Here is an 18,383-nt window from a genome sequence, read left to right as displayed (position 1 = left end):
AAGGTCTGTAATCAGGAGTGGCAATGAAGAATAATTCACATACTTAGAGATGTGTTAAAGTTACAGTGATCTGCAGGCCTGGTTGTAAACACAAGTTTACAAGTTTATCTGAATCTGCCTGGTGATTCAGATAAAATAAGGCAAATTCAAGTGAGTGTCACTTGCTGAGGGGAAATGTATTGTGCTCCCCTCAGACTTAAGTTCTGAACAGGAAGACCCACAAACTTTTGATACTTGCAGGATACCTTTTCAAGAGGCACTGAGCTACAGGGATGATTTCACTCGGGATGAACCATCAGGTTCATTGCCAGTGTTCAGCAGATGATCAAGAGCAGTTGTTGGTTCCTTCTCCCACCATTCCCGAGCCTGATTGTCGTTCTCCTTCCCGTGTTTCAGGTTCCATCGTGTCACCTGCACATTCCTTCAGCTCCCAGGCCTCCAGCAAGCAGAGCAGCCCCGCGGCGCCGCTCTGGAGCACGGGCTACGCCTCTCGCTAGGGGCAGCGCCTGAGGCTCCTCCTCATGCAGAGAAAAGAAATGATCAACTCAGTGCCTTAGCGAGCTTTAGCAGTCGGGATGTAATTCAGTTCCAGGTTTGCTCTGGAATAGAACTAGGTCCTTAATTTATTTATTTTTTTTACTATTTAGGGCTCTTTGAGTTTATGTTTTTATGTCAGTGCTTCAATTCTCAAAAGCTTATCTGTTGTTTTTTGCTGCCTGCACAAAAAGCAGTGTTTATGCTAGTCTGGCTTTCTTGCACTCTTCAAGCAACTAGAAGTTATATCTTAATTAGAGCGATAGCAATTTTTTATTTACTTTTTATAAAAATTAGATTTCTTTCCAATGAACTTTTTTAAGAAAAGGGAAATTAGAAAAACAAGTGAAATATGAGCCAAAAATTGGAAGGATTGTATATTTCAAAGAACTGGTTTTTATTTTGCGTTCCAAAAACTCGGAAATGTATTGCACTGACAATGTTCTTATGTTTAGCCTTACACTGGGATTCACCAGCACAGCATGCTGGTTTAGCATGAGGAATGCTGGAACAACTGTGAATAATTTAGAAGTTTTTTTACAGCAACGATTAGAAAAGGAAAAAAAAAAAAGAAACCCAGAACTTAGTGTGAGTTCCTTTGGGTACAATGCAGTATTCCTTGGTACTGTAAGCACTTTTCTGAGCTGGGAGTGTGAAAGCATGTGCCTTCCAAGTGCACCTTTCTTCTGCTAGGAATCCTTTATTTTGAGGATAGAATCACATCCCAGTCACTTTTATTTGTAAGCAGGGTTTTGCAGCTATCAGATAAGGGTTTTGTTTACATGCAACAAGCATCCCAGTTTTAACTGTGAATAATATTCTGGCTGTCTGAACTTTCCTAAGGACCATAAGGAAAGTGAAATAACAAAATACTTCATGCAAAATACTTTGTGTGCAGAACTATGCAGGCAAATAGATGAATGGAATGCAAACCCAGTGCATGGCATAGAGTTTTGGTTTCTCACAGTGTTAAAAGGATTGTTACATGTAATTGTACTGAGTCTTGTTCAACTTACTGGCTAGTTTTGGAGAAATTGTGCCTTAAGTGCTAGTACTACTTAAAAAGGTCAGTTTGGATGTAGATAATCATTTGAATCTGTATTAAAGCTTTTTAAGACTCCTTTGTTTTGAATTTTCTTGTGGTATGGTACAGTATGAACAGCATGCTAGACTGTTCAGAGTCTAGCACTGGACTATATTATTTAAATCTCTATTATTTAATAAAGCTTTTAAAGATTCCTTTATTTTGCTGTTGATGGAATTTTCTGTGGTTTGGCTGTTTAGAATTTAGCACTGGGCTGTTGTTTGAACTTCACTTCCTGCAGCCCCTCAGTGTTTGCAATCACGATTCTCCGATCTTAATTTTCTCTTCTGTTGACAATGTAATGTTTTTAAATATTTTGACAGTTTTTCAACTAGTATTTGTTGTCAGGGATTTCTCCCAGTTTTCATTAAGCATCTTCAATTCCTGCTGAAATCAGTGATGACTGTAGAAGCAGCTCTCAATTTTCCAGGTTTGTTCAAACTTCCCATTTTGCTCATTTGGGTTTTAAAGGCAAATGTGATCTTTTTTCCACTTGTATTCAGCAAGAAGCCAATGGGCTGTGAATGTCTCAGTGCTACTGTGATAAGCTCTTCAGAAATGATTAAAGGAGAGATTTTGCTCTCCTGTTGTTTCTCTTTCCCATTCAGCAATCTGGCACTGAATGTTCTGAAAAACAAACTGCTCCAAGTGGTGGGAGTACTTCAGCAAATGCTTGCTGTTTATTTCCTTTCTTTAGGCAAGTAGTTGCAGTCTCCTGGCAATGAAAAAAAAAAATTAAGTGGGGAGCTGGAATGTCTCAGGAGCCAACCTCCTGCAAGCAACGACCAGGCTTTGGCCTCGAGGAGCTCACCTGACCTGCTGGGGCCATTCCTGGCACGTGGGGATATAAATTTTTCTGAGCAGCTTGCTGCCAATGTAAAGATTTATTATTTTTTTATTTAATCAGCATTTAATGTTGATATTTCCCCCCCTGTTCACTTACTGCTTGTTCCTGACTGTTTTCTCCCCTGAGAGGGAGAAGGGCTGCTGGGAATGTGTCTGTTCCAAGGTCCAGGTGTTATGTGAGTTGAAATGTCTGAGCTGTGCCAGGCTACCCAGAAAATCCCTGCCTGCCAACAGCTGATCAACAGGTGTGTCCCAAGGAATTACTCAATTAGATTAAGGTCAGCAAGACTAAGTCAATATTGCTCTTCAAGCCAATGTGCTCCCTAACACAACATCCCAAACACAGGCTAATCTTTATTTCTCCACGTACCCCCTTCAAAAGGCAAGGCAGATGATGAATTGCACATTGCACACAGCTTTTCAGCTTTGCTCTTCCCGATGGGCAGCCAGGATTATGGTGTGCTGCTTCAGGGAAGGTTTTCCTGGCAGCACGTTAGCTGCTTTTTGTAGTTTAGATGAAGGATTTAAGTTCTCCAGGTGTCAGTGCACTCTTGGCTCACCCCTGCAGATAAAGGCACTCTTACCTTTCTGTTTGGTTGTTGATTCTGGCATTCATGAGCACACGTCAGTCATTCAAAAACATCTCTGACCATTTCTTAGCACAGGGCTCCCCAGGCAGCTTGGGGACTTTCCCCATCCCAGTTTCTCCAGTTAGAGACCCAGCTGTGTCTCGTTGTGTCCCAGGGATTGCAGCAATCCTCCACAATGTAGGAACTCTCCTTGGAGCAGCCCTGGAGACAGGTGGTGTTTGGTTAACAGGCAAGGTGTGTGCTCTCCAGTTAATTCCTCTTTTTTAAAATGTTTTTTCTCTGGTAAGGCAACTAGAGGTACTGTTTGTGTATTGAGCTTTATGATTCTGTGTTAACTCTGTGTAGTGTTGGTGATTTGGTTAAAACCATTCCTTTTCAGCTGTTTCTTCCTTGTATCAGTTTCAGGTTTAAGGTTATAGCTGGCCTTAAACTCCAGCCTGTGTTCTCCACAGCACAGCCCCTGTGCTCTCATAGGAAATGCATCCATTTCTGAGCTGGGAAAAGAGGCATTCAGCAAGTGATGACTATCTGACATTAGGTCTTTGGGTGATAGTAAATACTCTTAATTTTTATTTATTTTACTGGCAAAACTCAAAGACCTCTTTTTTATTTTCAGTTTGAATAAAGCTGGGTTCACTTTTCCTCTGTTAAATTCAACGAGACAACTTCTCTCTGTAAATTTGGCACACAGTTTCCCAGGACCTTCTCCTGAAGCTTGCAAAATTAAAACAAGGATGGGAAACTAATTTTTCTCCTTGATTCACGTTTCTCACCATGGCACTGAGCTGTAGCTGTAGCAGCAGTGGCTGCTTTCCACATCTTCTCTCACACCTCTTGTCCTCTCCATCTCCAGAGCAGTTTTTATCCCAGGTGCTGTGTTCACCTCTGCAGGTGCCCCGCTCCAGAGCTCTGTATTAATAAATTATTTCCTGCCATTTCCACCACCTTCAGCCCTCAGCACAGCCTGTGGTGCTGTGCTCTGGGTGCTGCCTCCCTCTCAGTGCTTTGCCATAATCCCCAGACAGATTGGGAGCTGCAGTTGCTGTTTTCCATGGAGCAGACTTTGTGTACATGTTTGCAATTCACCCAGTCATTCATTCTTCCCTTCTCACTTCTTACTTGCCATGTTGTGTTTTAAAGTGCTGTTCCCATTCTGCTCAGTTCAAAGCTTTATCCCAGGCCTTACTTTTGCATTTTGCATAAATAAATTTATTTCAAGCTGTTTGTGCTTATGGATGTGCCAAGGTCTCTTTTGTGACATTTTGTTCATTTTTTAATTTCATTTCCAAGCAAGCCAATTCCCACCTAGGACATCCTTTCACACTTTGGGTGGGAAAGCACCACAAAACTTCCCTGGAGAGTCAGACCAGAATCCCTGCAATGGAGAACCTGAGGCTCCCTGTGCCAAGGGCAGCCCTAGCAAATAATTTTAGGCCAGCATGTGCTAATGGCTTACAGGGACCATCTTTAAATCAAACAAAAGCAGGATTGTCTAGATAAAATCTGGTGATTGAAATTCAGTTTACTGATCAACAAGCTCGGAAGTTCTGGAACTAGTTTTAAATAATTGTTCTATTTCACATGTATTCATCTGTGAGAGAGACAAGAGGTGGGAGATGCTTTTGTCTTTGTGGCATTTGCTTTACTTAGGAAATCAAGTTCTGAGACTCTCTTAAGTAGTAGGAAGCTGCCCTTAGTAGCAAAATAGTGAAAATTGTCATATTTTATCCAAAAGGAAGGTGAAAAAATAATTTTCCAAAGTAATAGCTTGTAATTTGACAGCATGAGTCACTTGTGTTATTATGAGTGAGTCATGAATAGAAGAGGCACCGAAAGAATTATTTTTCAAAATGTACAAAGATAACAAAGGAACTACATCTCCCAAAATGTTGCTAAGAAGGCACCAGACCATTGAACAGGCTAAGCTTATTTGAAGTACTAACTCACCAAAAGTGCTTTTTAAATTTTTTTTTGTAAAAATAATTGAAGGGGCTGCTTTCCATTTTCTTTTTCTATAAAAGCCAATCAGCCTGTCTTTAGTGGAAGCTGGGTCAAAGCTCTCCTTAGAAGAATATTAAGAATCCTGGAGTTTCAGTATTGTGATCCAGCTTTTCCCAGCTCCTGAGCTCTCCTGCCCCACAGAGTTTGGTCAAGTCACCAAACACAACCAATAAAGCTGATTTGGGCTCAGTGCTTGGTCATTGCTCCTGTGCACTTTTATCTTTCCAAACTTTCTTTCCCCATGCCTCACTGGTCATTTTTAGATCTGAAGCTGTGGCCATGTCCTGGTGTATATTTGGGGGTTTCTTCATTTGCTGGATTAATATTTCATTTCATGCTGGGTTGAGACTGGCCAATAGAAATAAATAGCCTTTGATTCTAGCACAATTAAGGATCTCTTGTGAAGAAAAAAGATCTCTGTTGTCTTGAGCATCTGACCCCAGCTGGTGCATTCTCTCTGCCAGCTGGTTCTTGCATGGAAGGAAAATTAATAAAATTGCCAAACAAAGAAGTATTTTCAGCAAGTCCACAAACATTGAAGGCTAAACATCCTCCTTGCAATGCCAGAGGTGGATTCCAAATAAGCAGCTGAACTGAAGGATTATTTTGATAGTGTTGTAGAAATATTGGTCTACTGGAGATGTTTAAAGGTCAGCTGGAGTGTTTTGTGGGGGTTTTGTTGCTGTTACTGAGGTTTTTTGGTGCCTGACTCCTTAGATCTGGGCATGTTGTTTTCATCAGGCATCACTGACACGCTGGGCTCTAAGAATCTGTTACACAGATTATCACAACCATTGCTGCAGTTTCCATATTCCTCCCCTACTACAAAAAATGTGACTTCTGTGTGATTTTTTTTTTGTGTCTCTGTATGAGATTCCACCTCCTTCAGCAGGAAGAGATTGATGAATTGAGATAATTGAAGAAGTAGACAGCAGTTGCTACCACTCTCAAATGATTTCATCAAATAATTAACAATTTGCTCAATGCTGTCTTGGGGGTGCTGGGAGAGCAGAATGTAGTTTAGGCATAAAACATGATACAGAAATTTCGTTTTAATTCCAGCTTTACTGAATGTGCTTCTGAAAGCACACTTCTGTCTGATTTTTAGATGTAGTGACAGTGCAAAATGTCAGAATTATGAGTAAGTTAAAAAGCAGTGCTGAGTTGTAAGGTCACAGGTCCCTGTTAGTGCTCACTCCATGCTCTGACTTAGCAAATCCCAGCTTCATATTCTCAGCAGTCATGGCAGAAATCACTCCCTCTGCTTCATAACATTCTCTCCTTTTATCCTGACTCTTTCAGTTGCTGTTTAGGAAAGGTCTGAAGTGCTTTGTGTCCTTGACCCAGGTGACTGCCCAGCCTGCAGGGCTGGGAGAGCTGGGTACAAGTGTAAATACACCTTCAATGCAGTGACTGATCAAGCAGTAGGGTTGACATAAGAGAAGCAATTGTTCCATGAAACACAGTAAAAGCAGGGTGGAAATACATCAGGTGTTTTCAAAGTACTATTTCCCAAGGGGAATCCTGCTCCAGCAGTGAATCACAGGAGTAGATGGTGTAGAAAGCCCTGGACAGTGAAGTTTCCCTCCTAAACAGAGGAGGGCAGGGAAAGGCAGCCTGTTTGTGCATTTGGAAATTACCCTAGGCCCCAGTTTAGAGTTTAGCTGTGAAATGTTTGATATTGGTGAACTGTAGATATGTGAGTTAGATAAAAATGATATTCACAGAATCCCAGAATATCCTGAGCTGAAGGGACCCCCAAGGATCACCCAGGCCAACCCTGGCCCTGCACAGACCCCCCAACAATCCCACCCTGGGCACCCCTGGCAGCCTCGGGGCTGTGCCCATTCCCTGGGCAGCCTGGGCACTGCCAGCACCCTCTGGGGAAGAAGGGAAGGATTTTTCCTGATCTCCAGCCTGAGCCTCCCCTGGCACAGCTCCAGCCCTTCCCTGGGCGCTGTCCCTGGCCAGAGAGCAGAGATCAGTGCTTGCCCCAGCCTGGTATTTCAGGAAGCCCTTGGAGTGAGCTGTTTTCCTTCCAAAATGAGCAGGATTTTGGTCTCTGCTCTGCCTGGTTCTGGCCTCCTGCCCAAACTCAGCATCTCTGTGTACACAAATGCTCATCCTCTGGGCATTGCTCCTCGTGCACCTGCCAGCAGCACTCCTCCCTCTGCCTTAGCAGGTGAGCTGATCTAATGATACAGGAGCACCTGGTTCCCAACCCTGTAAATCCAGGGCTTTCTGGCAAATAGCACTTCATGTAGGTAATAACACTCTGACAGCCCAGCAGTGATGGCTTTGTGTCCTCCAGACTTATTCAAATATCTCTGCAGCCTTGTTCAATGATTACACCTTGTCATTCAGACCCCAAGAGAGGAGTTTAACATTTTGCTAAAGGAAGTTTTCTCTGGGCTTTGGTTGATTTGCCCAGGAGGTGGAAGTGCAGCTATTCTGACAGAGCTGGACTGTGTACTGGGATGAACATATATTTTCATGAAATCTGTCAAATGTCATTTTAAAAGTCATTGAGTGTGCTCTACAACAAAGCAGGCAGAATTACAGAGCAGAAAGCCTTTGTGAATGCTATTGTAAATGTGTCACAGCTCATTCTGGCTTTTGCATGTGGGCTTATCTTCAAATAGCATCCTGCTGTTATGATTAGTGATTGCTATTGTGGATAAAATCTCTTTGGTTTCAGCAACAAAATAAACCACTTTATATATAGAACCCACTGTTGAATAGGACCCTAAATATTTATTTTCCCATTCTTATTGCTAAACAATCTTCAAGGTGAAGCCTCTTGTCAAATGAAACAATGTCAGCAGTAAAACCAGGACTTGAGGCTGCCATGGTTCTAGAAAGGGCAGGCAGCAGCAGAAAGCGAGCTCTTAATGTCCAAATGAGACATCCTTGGAACCCTGTGAGCTTGGAATTAGGCAATTGTGTTTTACTGGGATGAGCTTTGTGGTGTCCAGGTGTCCACCAGCAGCACCTCCTGCTCCAGGTGATTGGTAACCCCATGGGAAGTGCCTTGTGTCACCTGCTGTGCTTCCACAGAACTTTCACTCTTGCCACTTTTAAAATTATTCATATCAACTTTGAGATTTTTGAATTGGTAGAGCACTCACAAAAATGTTTCTTCATATGATTTGGACAGCCATTACATGATACAATATTATATTATATTATTATATATTATAAGCTATATGGCAGGAATCTGGATTAGATGACCTTTAAAGGTCCTTTCCAACCCAAACTCTTCTCTGGTCCTATGATTCTGTAAAATATGAATAATCTGGTTGTACAGCTCACATCTTTCCACATTAAATTCTGCAAGAGAAAGCAAAGCTTTTTGCCTCTTAGGCTCAGTAGATGAAGACTTTTAGGCTTGTGGAGGATTGGAATAGTTCCAGTTACGACTAACAAGCCAAAATTTAGAAATAGCTGGAGCTAACCTTTGATGAGAGAGGAAAGAAGGAGTCTCCTAAAGCAAGTTCCTAAAGAATTCTCATTTAGGTAAAAGTACATGAGAAGGCAAAAATCTCTGAAAGTGAAATAAATTCAGGGCTTCTGAGAAGAAGCCCCAGAAGCACTGCTCTGAAGGTGTTGGGCAATGCATGAAAATGAGACACAGAGAAATAGGAGACAACTTTCAGTGCATCAGTATGTTTGCATAGCACAGTGAGACTGGCAAAGGGAATTATGTCTTCATTTCCCAGTTTTATGAGAGCCTGCATGTGTGGAATAAAGCTCTGGGAGAAGACAGCAAGGAGGGAGAGGAAGGTTTCCTGTGAGTAATCTAACTTAAAAATTGGAAGTTGTCTTAAATTCTGCATCATCTTTCAGGTTGAATGGTGAGTCTTTGTGTGAGCCAGTTTGTTTTGCTGCTGGAATCTGACCATAAAGTTCTTAGACACCAGGTCTCCAGTACTGTGTGTTCAGTTGTGCTTCAGGAGTTCTCTTATCATTATAAATGTCTCTCATTCCATCTGCCTGAAGAGATAGGGCTGTGCTAAGTCTGTTATTAATTTTTTAGGTTGTTTCATTGCAGATAAATAAAATATTTAAAGTGAATATTTTTCCCAGCACCTGCAGCTGCTCAAACCCCCAGCACATTATGCAGCTGAATTCAGGCAATAAATACTACTAACTTAAAATACTTGCAGTGCCAGTGAGTGTTAGGAATGTTGTCTGTGAGAGCAGGTAACTGCTAAGTCACTGTTCTTCAATGCTTCAGGTCCACAGATACATTGGTGTACTTGTACCTCTTGGGAGTGACTGAATGATCCATTCACAGGAATTTATCATCTTGATTAGCCTGTTGTTCAGGCTCCTAACTGAGCAGCCTTTCCATTGGTTTCTGTCTGCACTCTCAGATAATCTCCTTTTTGCTCAGGCCCTGCTGCTGTCCACAGCCTGGACAGGGCTTGGAGCCACCTGGGCTGGGGGAAGGTGCCCAGGATGAGCTCTGGGGTCTCCTCCTATGACATTGTTGAGAAATGGAGCTAGAAACAAGTCTCAAGAGATGGCCTCACAAACCAGAGGAGATGCTTTGGAGAAATAGAACTGTGAAAGATACATTGTAGCAAGACCTACAAAGTGATTTAAAATAATTTACTTTGAGGCACTGACAACATAGTGTAGCAAAAACTAATAAGCCAAAAAATAATGAATTACAATTAAAGAATAGTTAGCTTCTAATTGTAACAGCATGAATTACAACATCTGTATTACCTCACTCTTCAGATAAGACTAAAATAAATAAAATTTTTTAAACCTCTCAGTTACCCCATCTCTGAGTCAGAAAATACCTTAATCCAACATCTCCAACCCAAGCCATTCTGGGCCTCTGAGGTTCCATGGTCTGCAGCAGGAATTCAAGGGTTACCCTCCCAAGGTAGCAAAGCCCTTGTGGAAAGCTGTTCTTGCTTTCCAGGGATGGATTTATGGGGAGCTGCATCTCTAGAGCAGCTGCAGACTTGGAGAAGGAGAAGGAGGAGAAGGAGAAGGAGGAGAAGGAGAAGGAGAAGGAGAAGGAGAAGGAGAAGGAGAAGGAGAAGGAGAAGGAGGAGAAGGAGAAGGAGAAGGAGAAGGAGAAGGAGAAGGAGAAGGAGAAGGAGAAGGAGAAGGAGAAGGAGAAGGAGAAGGAGAAGGAGAAGGAGAAGGAGAAGGAGAAGGAGAAGGAGGGTGCCCTCCCTCAGAGCCTGCAGCCTGGAGTCTGCAACTCTGCAACTGCTCATCTACAAATTCTCCTGAATAAAGTTTTAGTCTGGGTTTGGTTTTTGTTGGGTTTTTTTTTTCTTTTTTCAGCCTATCTTGATTAGTGTGACTGTGTAAATCTGTGGGTACACTTGGTGACTCAGTGCCATTACATGGATTTACATGTGCAAGGAGACAAGTTTGCTGCTGGTGCTTTGATTGCCTGCAGCTGTGGAATTTGCATTGTCCCTTGGATCCTGGTCACTGGTAAAAATGCAGAAGCATTTATTCAAAGTTCATAAATAGCTTCTCATTTTTAATTTAATGGGAATTTAAACATGAAACCATGAGAATTCATTTCAGTAGTGTCCAAAGAGAGCTTGGAGCCTTGTCTCAGGCATTAAGCAGGTTTTGTTTGCTCCTGATATCCTTTCACTTGGTTTACCAAGCTTGAAACACAGTTTATCTTGCACTACTGTATTAGGTGAATTTTGCAGAAATGTATCCCCAAGAAGAACAATTAGATTTAACTCATGATCCCTCCTGGTTCTTTCTCCCTCCTTTTTCACTATGTTTTATATTATTATTTGCCCTCCCCACAAAGTAAACATTCACATTTGCATATTCTGTAAGTTACATTTTATGAAATATCACGTGGAGCAGAAAGGAGGGAAGGAGGGGTTGTTTTGGAGCCCACAGCACTATTTCAGTGCTTGATATAGAACAGTAAAATGTTTTGAACTCTCTTGTTGAGAATCCATGTGTGATATAAATCAGAATTATTATCCTTATCTCATCTCTGGGAAGGTTGCAGCACACAGAGATGATTTGTCCAAGGCCCCTGGCAGGGCAGAGGCAGGGCTGAAAATAGAACCTGTGTTAGAGCAGAGCTCAGTGACACAGCGAGGAGCAGGAGTGCAAATGGGAACGCTGGCAGAGGGGGGTGTCACACAGGGACACAGCTCTGAGCAGCTCTGCCCTGCCCATGGCAAATAATTCACCTGCAGGGCTGAAATATGGCCAGAGCCGCTGAGGAAACTCCTGACCTGTCAGTGGTCAATCAACCACTTTCAAACATTAAAATAAAATAAAATAAAATAAAATAAAATAAAATAATAAAATAAAAATAATAATTATTATTATTACAGATAAAACACCAACTTCCATATGAAACTGCCAAAGTTCAGCTCCAGGAGCAGCACTGGAGCTCTGGCACTGCCAGAGCTGTGCTTGGCTATATAATAATAATGACAATGATGGTGATGATGATGATGATGATAATAATAATACCCAATTTTTTAAAATTTTTATTTTTATTTTCTAGCCCATCTGAGCATTTGAAGACACCTCCAGGAGCCAGCAGACTGCCCCTTTGCTCCTGTGAGCTGTGCAGAGAGGAGCCCAGCCGGCCCCGGCAGGAGCAGGAGGTTTTTCAGTGCCCTGCCCGGGGCCGGCCCTGGCACCCAGGGGCGCCTCCCCCGCAGCCCAGCCTGGCACTGCCCGGGCCCGGGGCTGCTCCTGCTCCTGCAGCAGATCGGGGGAGTTGGTGTTGATCTGATCCTGCTGCACCACAGGCACAACGTGTCCCTGTCCATCCAGGGCAGCGCATTACCCTGGGAAGTGGGAGTCTGATTCCACTGGGTGCACTGCAGCAGCAGCAGCAGCATTGTGCTTTTCAAATGAAAATATGTTTCTAAATCTGATGTTTGACAGCTTTACACAATGCTATTTAAGTATTGAGCCATTTAAGCATCAAAACTTCTTATCTGGGATAAACTGGTAGATGTGTTTACTTTCTGCTGGCTTCTTCCCCATTTATTTAGATTTAGAAACCAAAACTGTTGTGCCTGATTCATCCAAGAACTTAAATATATATCTAAAATTATGCCTGGTTAATTAGTTCCATTTAAAGTTTTTTCTGCTCAAATGCATAAGCTTTTCAGCATGCTGCTGTTATGTACTAGATCAGGGCTTTGGGAAGAGAAGGAAATCCATGAAAAATTTTTTAATTGTGTAAAGTTTTAGTCTATAATTCAAAAGCTTCCTGCTATGTTTAAAGCCCAAACAACAAATCTTTTTTTTCTAATAATTAGTTGATATGTACATATTCCTGAAGAATATTGAGATGTTTAATCCAGCAGAAAATTGCTATCTGGTGGACTACAGGGAAAAAGCAGGACAAAATTTAGTTATTATTATTTTTTAAAAATGTAGGCAATTATAATTAGGCAAGAATAAAGCAATATAGTTAAATAATGAGAGAAGCAGAGCTACACAAAGCTCAGTGTGTAGCTAGTACTGAAGTCATCATTGAAAACGGAGCTTTTCTCCTGTTGCCTGTAAAATAATTTATTGAAATGGCATTTTTTTATGATTTAAGCAGTGAGAAGAGGCATTGCCTGGCTGTGGGGTGGTGGGCAGGTTCTTCAGGCTGGCACTGACTGCAGGGCTCTGCAGGAATCAATTCTGGGCAGTGGCGGTGGGATGGGAGCTGAGCCCAGGGCCCTGCAGCGCAGGCAGAGGCGATTCCCTGCCCTGAGCTCCGGCCCGGCTGCTCCTGCAGCAGGGACAAAGGCGGGGGGTCCCTGCTCACACCCGGGGGGGGCCCTGCAGGCCCGGGCACAGCCCAGACACCCCAGCAGGCGGCTCCTGCATAACAGCTCCGGGCCAGCAGCGCTTCACTGCTGCAGTCAGCCAGCAGGGAGGACAGGGGGTGGTGGTGCCTTGGCTCTGCACTCTTTGTCCCCATTTGGATGAGAGGACAACAAAAAAAACATAGATACATCTTGGAATGGTAGTAATAATAATAACAATAATAACAATAACAACAACAACATCAACAACAATAATAATAATAATAATAATAATAATAATAATAATAATAATAATAATAATAATAACAACTTTATTATCTATAATAATATTATTATATGCAATATTATATTATTAGAGTTTATATTATATTATTAGAGTTAATAATTGGTTATAATAGCAATGTGCAGATTCCAGCAGCCTTGTTTGCAGAACAAAGTGTCTGCCCAGAGGGAAGAGAAGGAATTGAAAAGGATCCCCAGTGTGTGGTGTAGTAGGGTTAATGTTTGCAATAAATTCATTGAGGATGTATTGGGTGGTTTTCCCCAGTTTGGTGTATGTTAAGGAGATCCAGGTAAACTCTTTCTGCTGTTCAGGGTTTGGTGCCCAGGATCTCTGTATTTCCAGCCTGTGCCACAGGCTGGGTGCACAGGCTGGTGCTGGAGGTGCCAGCTCTCTCCACAGAGCCGGGGTGACAGTGATGAGGAGGAGGAAGTTGGGCTCTGATTTCACTGCTGAGAACGACCTTGAATGATCTGTTTCCAGCTGATAACAACCCCACATCAGCTGTGCTTTGGTAAAATTCTTGTGGAGGTTAATCTGACTGGGAATGCAGAATTCTGTCCAGAATTTGCATTATTCAGGGTTGGTTTCTGATGTCCCACCTGAACCTCCTGCCAGAAGGGAGGTGAGAGCTGCTGTCCCTGTCAGTGTCACCAGTGCTGCTCCCATGGCTGTGCTGCTGGGGGATTCTGTGCTGGGCCATGGGAACCCCTCAGCTTGGCTGCCAGCTCAGGTACCGGGGTGTAAGAGCTGAAATGAGGGATGTGGGACTCCAGGGGCTCTCCAAAATGCAGTTTATTGTATCCAAAATGCAGTTTATTGTATCCAAAATGCAGTTTAATGTATCCAAAATGCAGTTTATTGTATCCAAAATGCAGTTTATTGTATCCAAAATGCAGTTTATTCCATCCAAGAGTTCCAGCAGCCCAGGCTGGTGGGTGACAGAGCTGTGCCCACAGCTGTCAGCTCCAGCTGCAGGCAGGCCTGGAGACCCTTTGGGTTTGGTTCCAGTGCATTATAGACTTTTCTTTGCTGAGCATCTTCATACATCAGAACCAATCTATACCTTAACTATTATCTATAGCCCATCATAGCTACTGTAATTACCATATTCATGTCACTGTTCTCCAGTCACTAACAGTCAGTGCATTACAGTTTAAGCTGGAAGTTGTTTTTCAGTTTTCTTGCAGTGGAGAATTCTGAGACCTTTTTTCTACTTGCCACATTTGCTGCCTTGTTTGCCTGTGCTCTCTTCCTGCTTGGTAAAAACATCTTCTTGTTTGGGGTGGGTTTATCCTTTGCTCTAAGCCATAAAAACCCCTTCTAACTCACACACCCTTTGCCTCTTGGTTGTCCAGTGACACTGGCTCAGCAATTCTTTCCTTCTATATCAAAACTTGCTTCCATCTCTATTCCTTCATCAGACTCCACATTTAAAAATCTTTCTGCTAAGCACACATACCTGTGAGACTTTCTTGTCAAACTTTCATCCTTCCCAACACCTGGGTCTGTGTGGGACACCTGGTTCTGACCCAATGTGACACAAAATCCCACCCTTGGAACTCCTGCTGACAAATGCCAGCAGCAGTGCGGGTGTCTGGTGTGCAGACAGTGTGACACCATCAGCCTCATACAAATCTGTGTCACACAGAGCAGGCACAGGCACAGGGACAAGCTGCAAACACAGAGCTCCAGAGCCTGGTTGTGCCCTGCAGACACTGCCAGCAGCTCCAGCCTGCCTTGGTATTGTTAGACTGGGAGTTGTTATCTCTGCTAACCTTGGACATAATTCCAGCACTGGGGAGAGCTGCTGAAAAGGACCCTGACAGAAAATATTTGCTTCCCACATGGATGTTGTAAATACTCAGGCACAGATAAAGTAACCTTAAATGAAGGGTAAAAGTCTGGCTCATTGTAAGTCAGTGATAAAACCTCCAGGTTGGAATCTCACAAAATAAGTTTAGAGCCCTGCATAGAAATGATAATATGAAGAGAAAACAATTTTTAAAAAGGAAATGAAATTCTGGAGCAGTTGATGAAAAGTGTTTCAAACTAAATGCTGTGACCTTGAGACACAAAATAGTTAAATATCCCATTTCCAGATATACTCTTGGGGTCAGTGTGAGGCTGCAGGGATATTGGGCATGTCCTCTGGTCTAGGAGGCATGGCATATCTGTATATTGAATTGGCAAACTGGGGAGGTGCAAAATGCCATCCCAGCAAGCAAAGAGCCGAATCCATGTGGATGTAGGGATTGCTTCCCAGTCTCTGGCAGTGATGCAGAGGAAGCTGATGAGCCTGTCCTGTTCCCCTTATGGAGAGAAGGCAGCTGGGATCCTCCTTGGAAAGAGGGAAGCGCTGGTGTTACCCAAATTTATCCACAGGCAGCACCTGAATGTCTGGAGAGAAATTTTGTTCAGGAGGCTCAGCCTTGTGAGATCCAGAGGAATTTCTCCTTTGGTGCCCCCCATCCAGCTGGGCTCAGCAAGACAAGACACAAGTGCCTGGTTTGCAACACAATCACCTGCAGGGTGTTGAACTCCAGTTTAACTTTGGGGTTCTTTTGATTTGCTCTGCTGGCAAAGGTACAAGCCCTTGGGGACAACTTGCTGCAGCTTCCTGGTGGGTGATTTGCACTGGGGACATTTCCCTGCGTGCCACTCCAGCCCACAGTGCCAGTCCCACTGTCAGGAATGCTCATTATGGCTGTGCTGTCCCTGTGCCAGCACATCCTGGTGCTGTGCTACCAGCCCTGAGCCTTTCAGGGGAAATATCCCTGCTCAGAGCTGCTCTGTAAGCATGCAAGGAATAAATAATCTTAATTACAAGCTATTTACTAAGCCAGTAGGATGAATTGGTATTTGTTGTTCTTTGAACTTTAGAATTATTCTGCTAATAAGTGCATTGAATCTTTTTTGAGGTGAGAGAAAGTTGAGGCTGTGCAGATGCTCCTGGAGTGCCAATGCCCATCCCCAGCAGCCCCAGTGAGCCCCTGAGCCCTCAGCTGGGAGCTCCAGGGCTGGGGCTGCAGCACAGCCAGGTGGTGCTCATGGCATCAGGGCTCTGTTTGTATGCAGGCTGTTCCTGCCAGGGGAGGAAGGACCTGTGTCCTCTTCAGGATGTTAAACCAGAGGATGTGTCAGCACTCTCTGATCTCCACAGGGCTGCTACATCAAGCTCTGCTGTGAATGGCATTTTCTCCACTTATTTAGGATTAATGTAATATTACCTTCATTAGTATTCCTCTTTAATTTGCATTTATCTACCTTTTCATCAATGACAAATTTCTGCTGGGAGTTCCATAATCATAATTTTGGTTCATCTAGGTTGGACTCTATCTGGAGCTGGAAGTTCTGGGCTAAAGGTTGGAGTTGATCATCTTAGAGAGCTTTTCCAGCCTTAGTGCTCCTGTGATTCTATAAACATTAGGGCTGTAGAGACCATGAATGATCATTTAGCTCTGCTTGCCATGCAGAGGAGGATAAGGTAAAGCTAGACTGCTCTTTAGAGATGCTTTATTTAGGATGCTTTATTTAAGCTCACTCTTGCAGGCTGTGACAAGGAGTGTGGGTTACCCTCACTGGAGCACTCCCAGGCAGCAGCAGGTCTGATGGGTGTCCCAGAGGTCCTGGAACCTTGAAGGGTCCCTGGCTCTGCTCAGCTCATGGATAGACAGGAGGGGAAGGGAGGTGAGATTTCTGGTTTGGGAGGGGTTGGCCTTGAATCCACCTGGTATTTTCTTGAATGATACAAAACTGTCATGTAGAGCAATCCATACTGCATTTACTGAAGTGCTTGGAAAACCTGGCTTTGGTGATCTTGGCTCTTCCAGCACAGCCCAGGCCCTTTCCTTGGTTAGGATTCCAGTGCATGTTTTAAGCAGTGCATGTTTAAGCAGTGATGATTTCTGCCACAGCCAAACCCCAGATGGAGCACTCCAAACAAGGCCCTTCCTCCACCAAGTAAACATGGAATAATTGCCTCCTATTTCATGTGTATGGAACTCCTCTCAACACAGTCTGCCATCAGATGCTTTACTCTGAGCTGCCAGAAACTCCAGATCTATTTTTCCCTGCAGTGTTCTGTGAACACTTACTCATAATTTGGTATTTCCCATTTGCATTTTTTTTTTTTGTTTAGAGTTTTATTTTAGTAACATTAAAGCATCTATAATGCATGAAGGAAAATGTAGTTTTCTCATTAGTATGTCAGTGAAAAGAGCTAGAAAGGAAAGTGATGAGGGCAGGTGACCGAAATCAAGGTGTTTCTAAGACAGAACATACTGATTTTGGGAATCAGTGAGGGAATTCCTCAGCAATCAAGATTGGAACTGCCAATCCGTGAGCTTTGTCCCTCTGCTCCTGTCCTACCCCTGTGCCCACACAGCTCAGGCAGAGCCTTAAAAGAGCTGGGTTTTGTTGAGTGGAGCCCCCTCAGTCACAGAATCCCAGACTGGTTTGTGTTGGGAGGGACCCAAAGCTCACCCAGTGCCAGCCCTGCCATGGCAGGGACACCTCCCACTGCCCCAAGGTGCCCCAAGCCCTGCCCAGCCTGGCCTGGGACAGAAAAGTCCCTTCACATTTTAATTTTATTGTAGTTAATCACTGACATTTCCATAACATGACATTTCCAAGTCCATGTCTGGACTTGTCACATAAACCCAGAGCTGTGAGAAGATCCTGGGTGTCTCCTTCCTTCAGGTACAATGTGCACAAACACTGCTCATGCACTGAAGCATTCCTTATAAATTATTAACCTTCCATGCCTCTTACCTCCCTGCTCTTAGAGCAGAGCTTTGGAACCAAGAGCCTGGGATTTGTTTTTACAGTTGAGATTTGTGAAGTGAAACAGCCACACACTCTCCTGTCCACTGTGAAGGAGTGAACAGAACAGAATAAACAGGTTTTCTGAGGTAGAAGTAGGTTTCATGTTCTGGTCTGCACCCCAATACTAATTATATCATTATATATATAATAATCTGTATTTCACATGCATACAATAATAATTATTATATATTTGTTACACACAATTGTACACAGGTCAGCACACAACCACAACTTCTTGGCCTCAGTTAGCTGTAGAGTCCTGTCCAAAGCTGCTGGAATTCTAATTAATTTCTCACTGAAATCAATGGAAATATTTTCATTGATTCTGATTGAGCTGTTTCAAGTGAAAGCATCATCCTGTCCATGCTCATTTGCAGATGTTTATCCAGACATTTCCTCAACGTAGTTTTCTGGGGTCTTATATTTCC

At 43.2% G+C, this 18,383-nt stretch overlaps 1 protein-coding gene across 1 annotated transcript in view; it reads left to right on the top strand.

Moving 5' to 3' along the window:
* NUP210 (nucleoporin 210) overlaps positions 1-1,778 on the top strand; it is a 48,789-nt gene extending 47,011 nt beyond the window's left edge. Inside the window, exon 40 of the mRNA XM_036391280.1 lies at positions 397-1,778. Coding sequence (XP_036247173.1) covers positions 397-497 — 101 coding nt within the window. The 3' untranslated portion in view covers positions 498-1,778. The remainder of the gene's footprint in view (positions 1-396) is intronic.
* The last annotated feature ends 16,605 nt before the right edge of the window (positions 1,779-18,383 follow it).

The sequence above is a fragment of the Molothrus ater genome, chromosome 11, assembly GCF_012460135.2.
Source record: "Molothrus ater isolate BHLD 08-10-18 breed brown headed cowbird chromosome 11, BPBGC_Mater_1.1, whole genome shotgun sequence".
Classification (NCBI taxonomy): Eukaryota; Metazoa; Chordata; class Aves; order Passeriformes; family Icteridae; genus Molothrus; species Molothrus ater.
The sequence above is the reverse complement of the archived record's forward strand: the minus strand, read 5'-3'. Positions and strand labels throughout refer to the sequence as shown.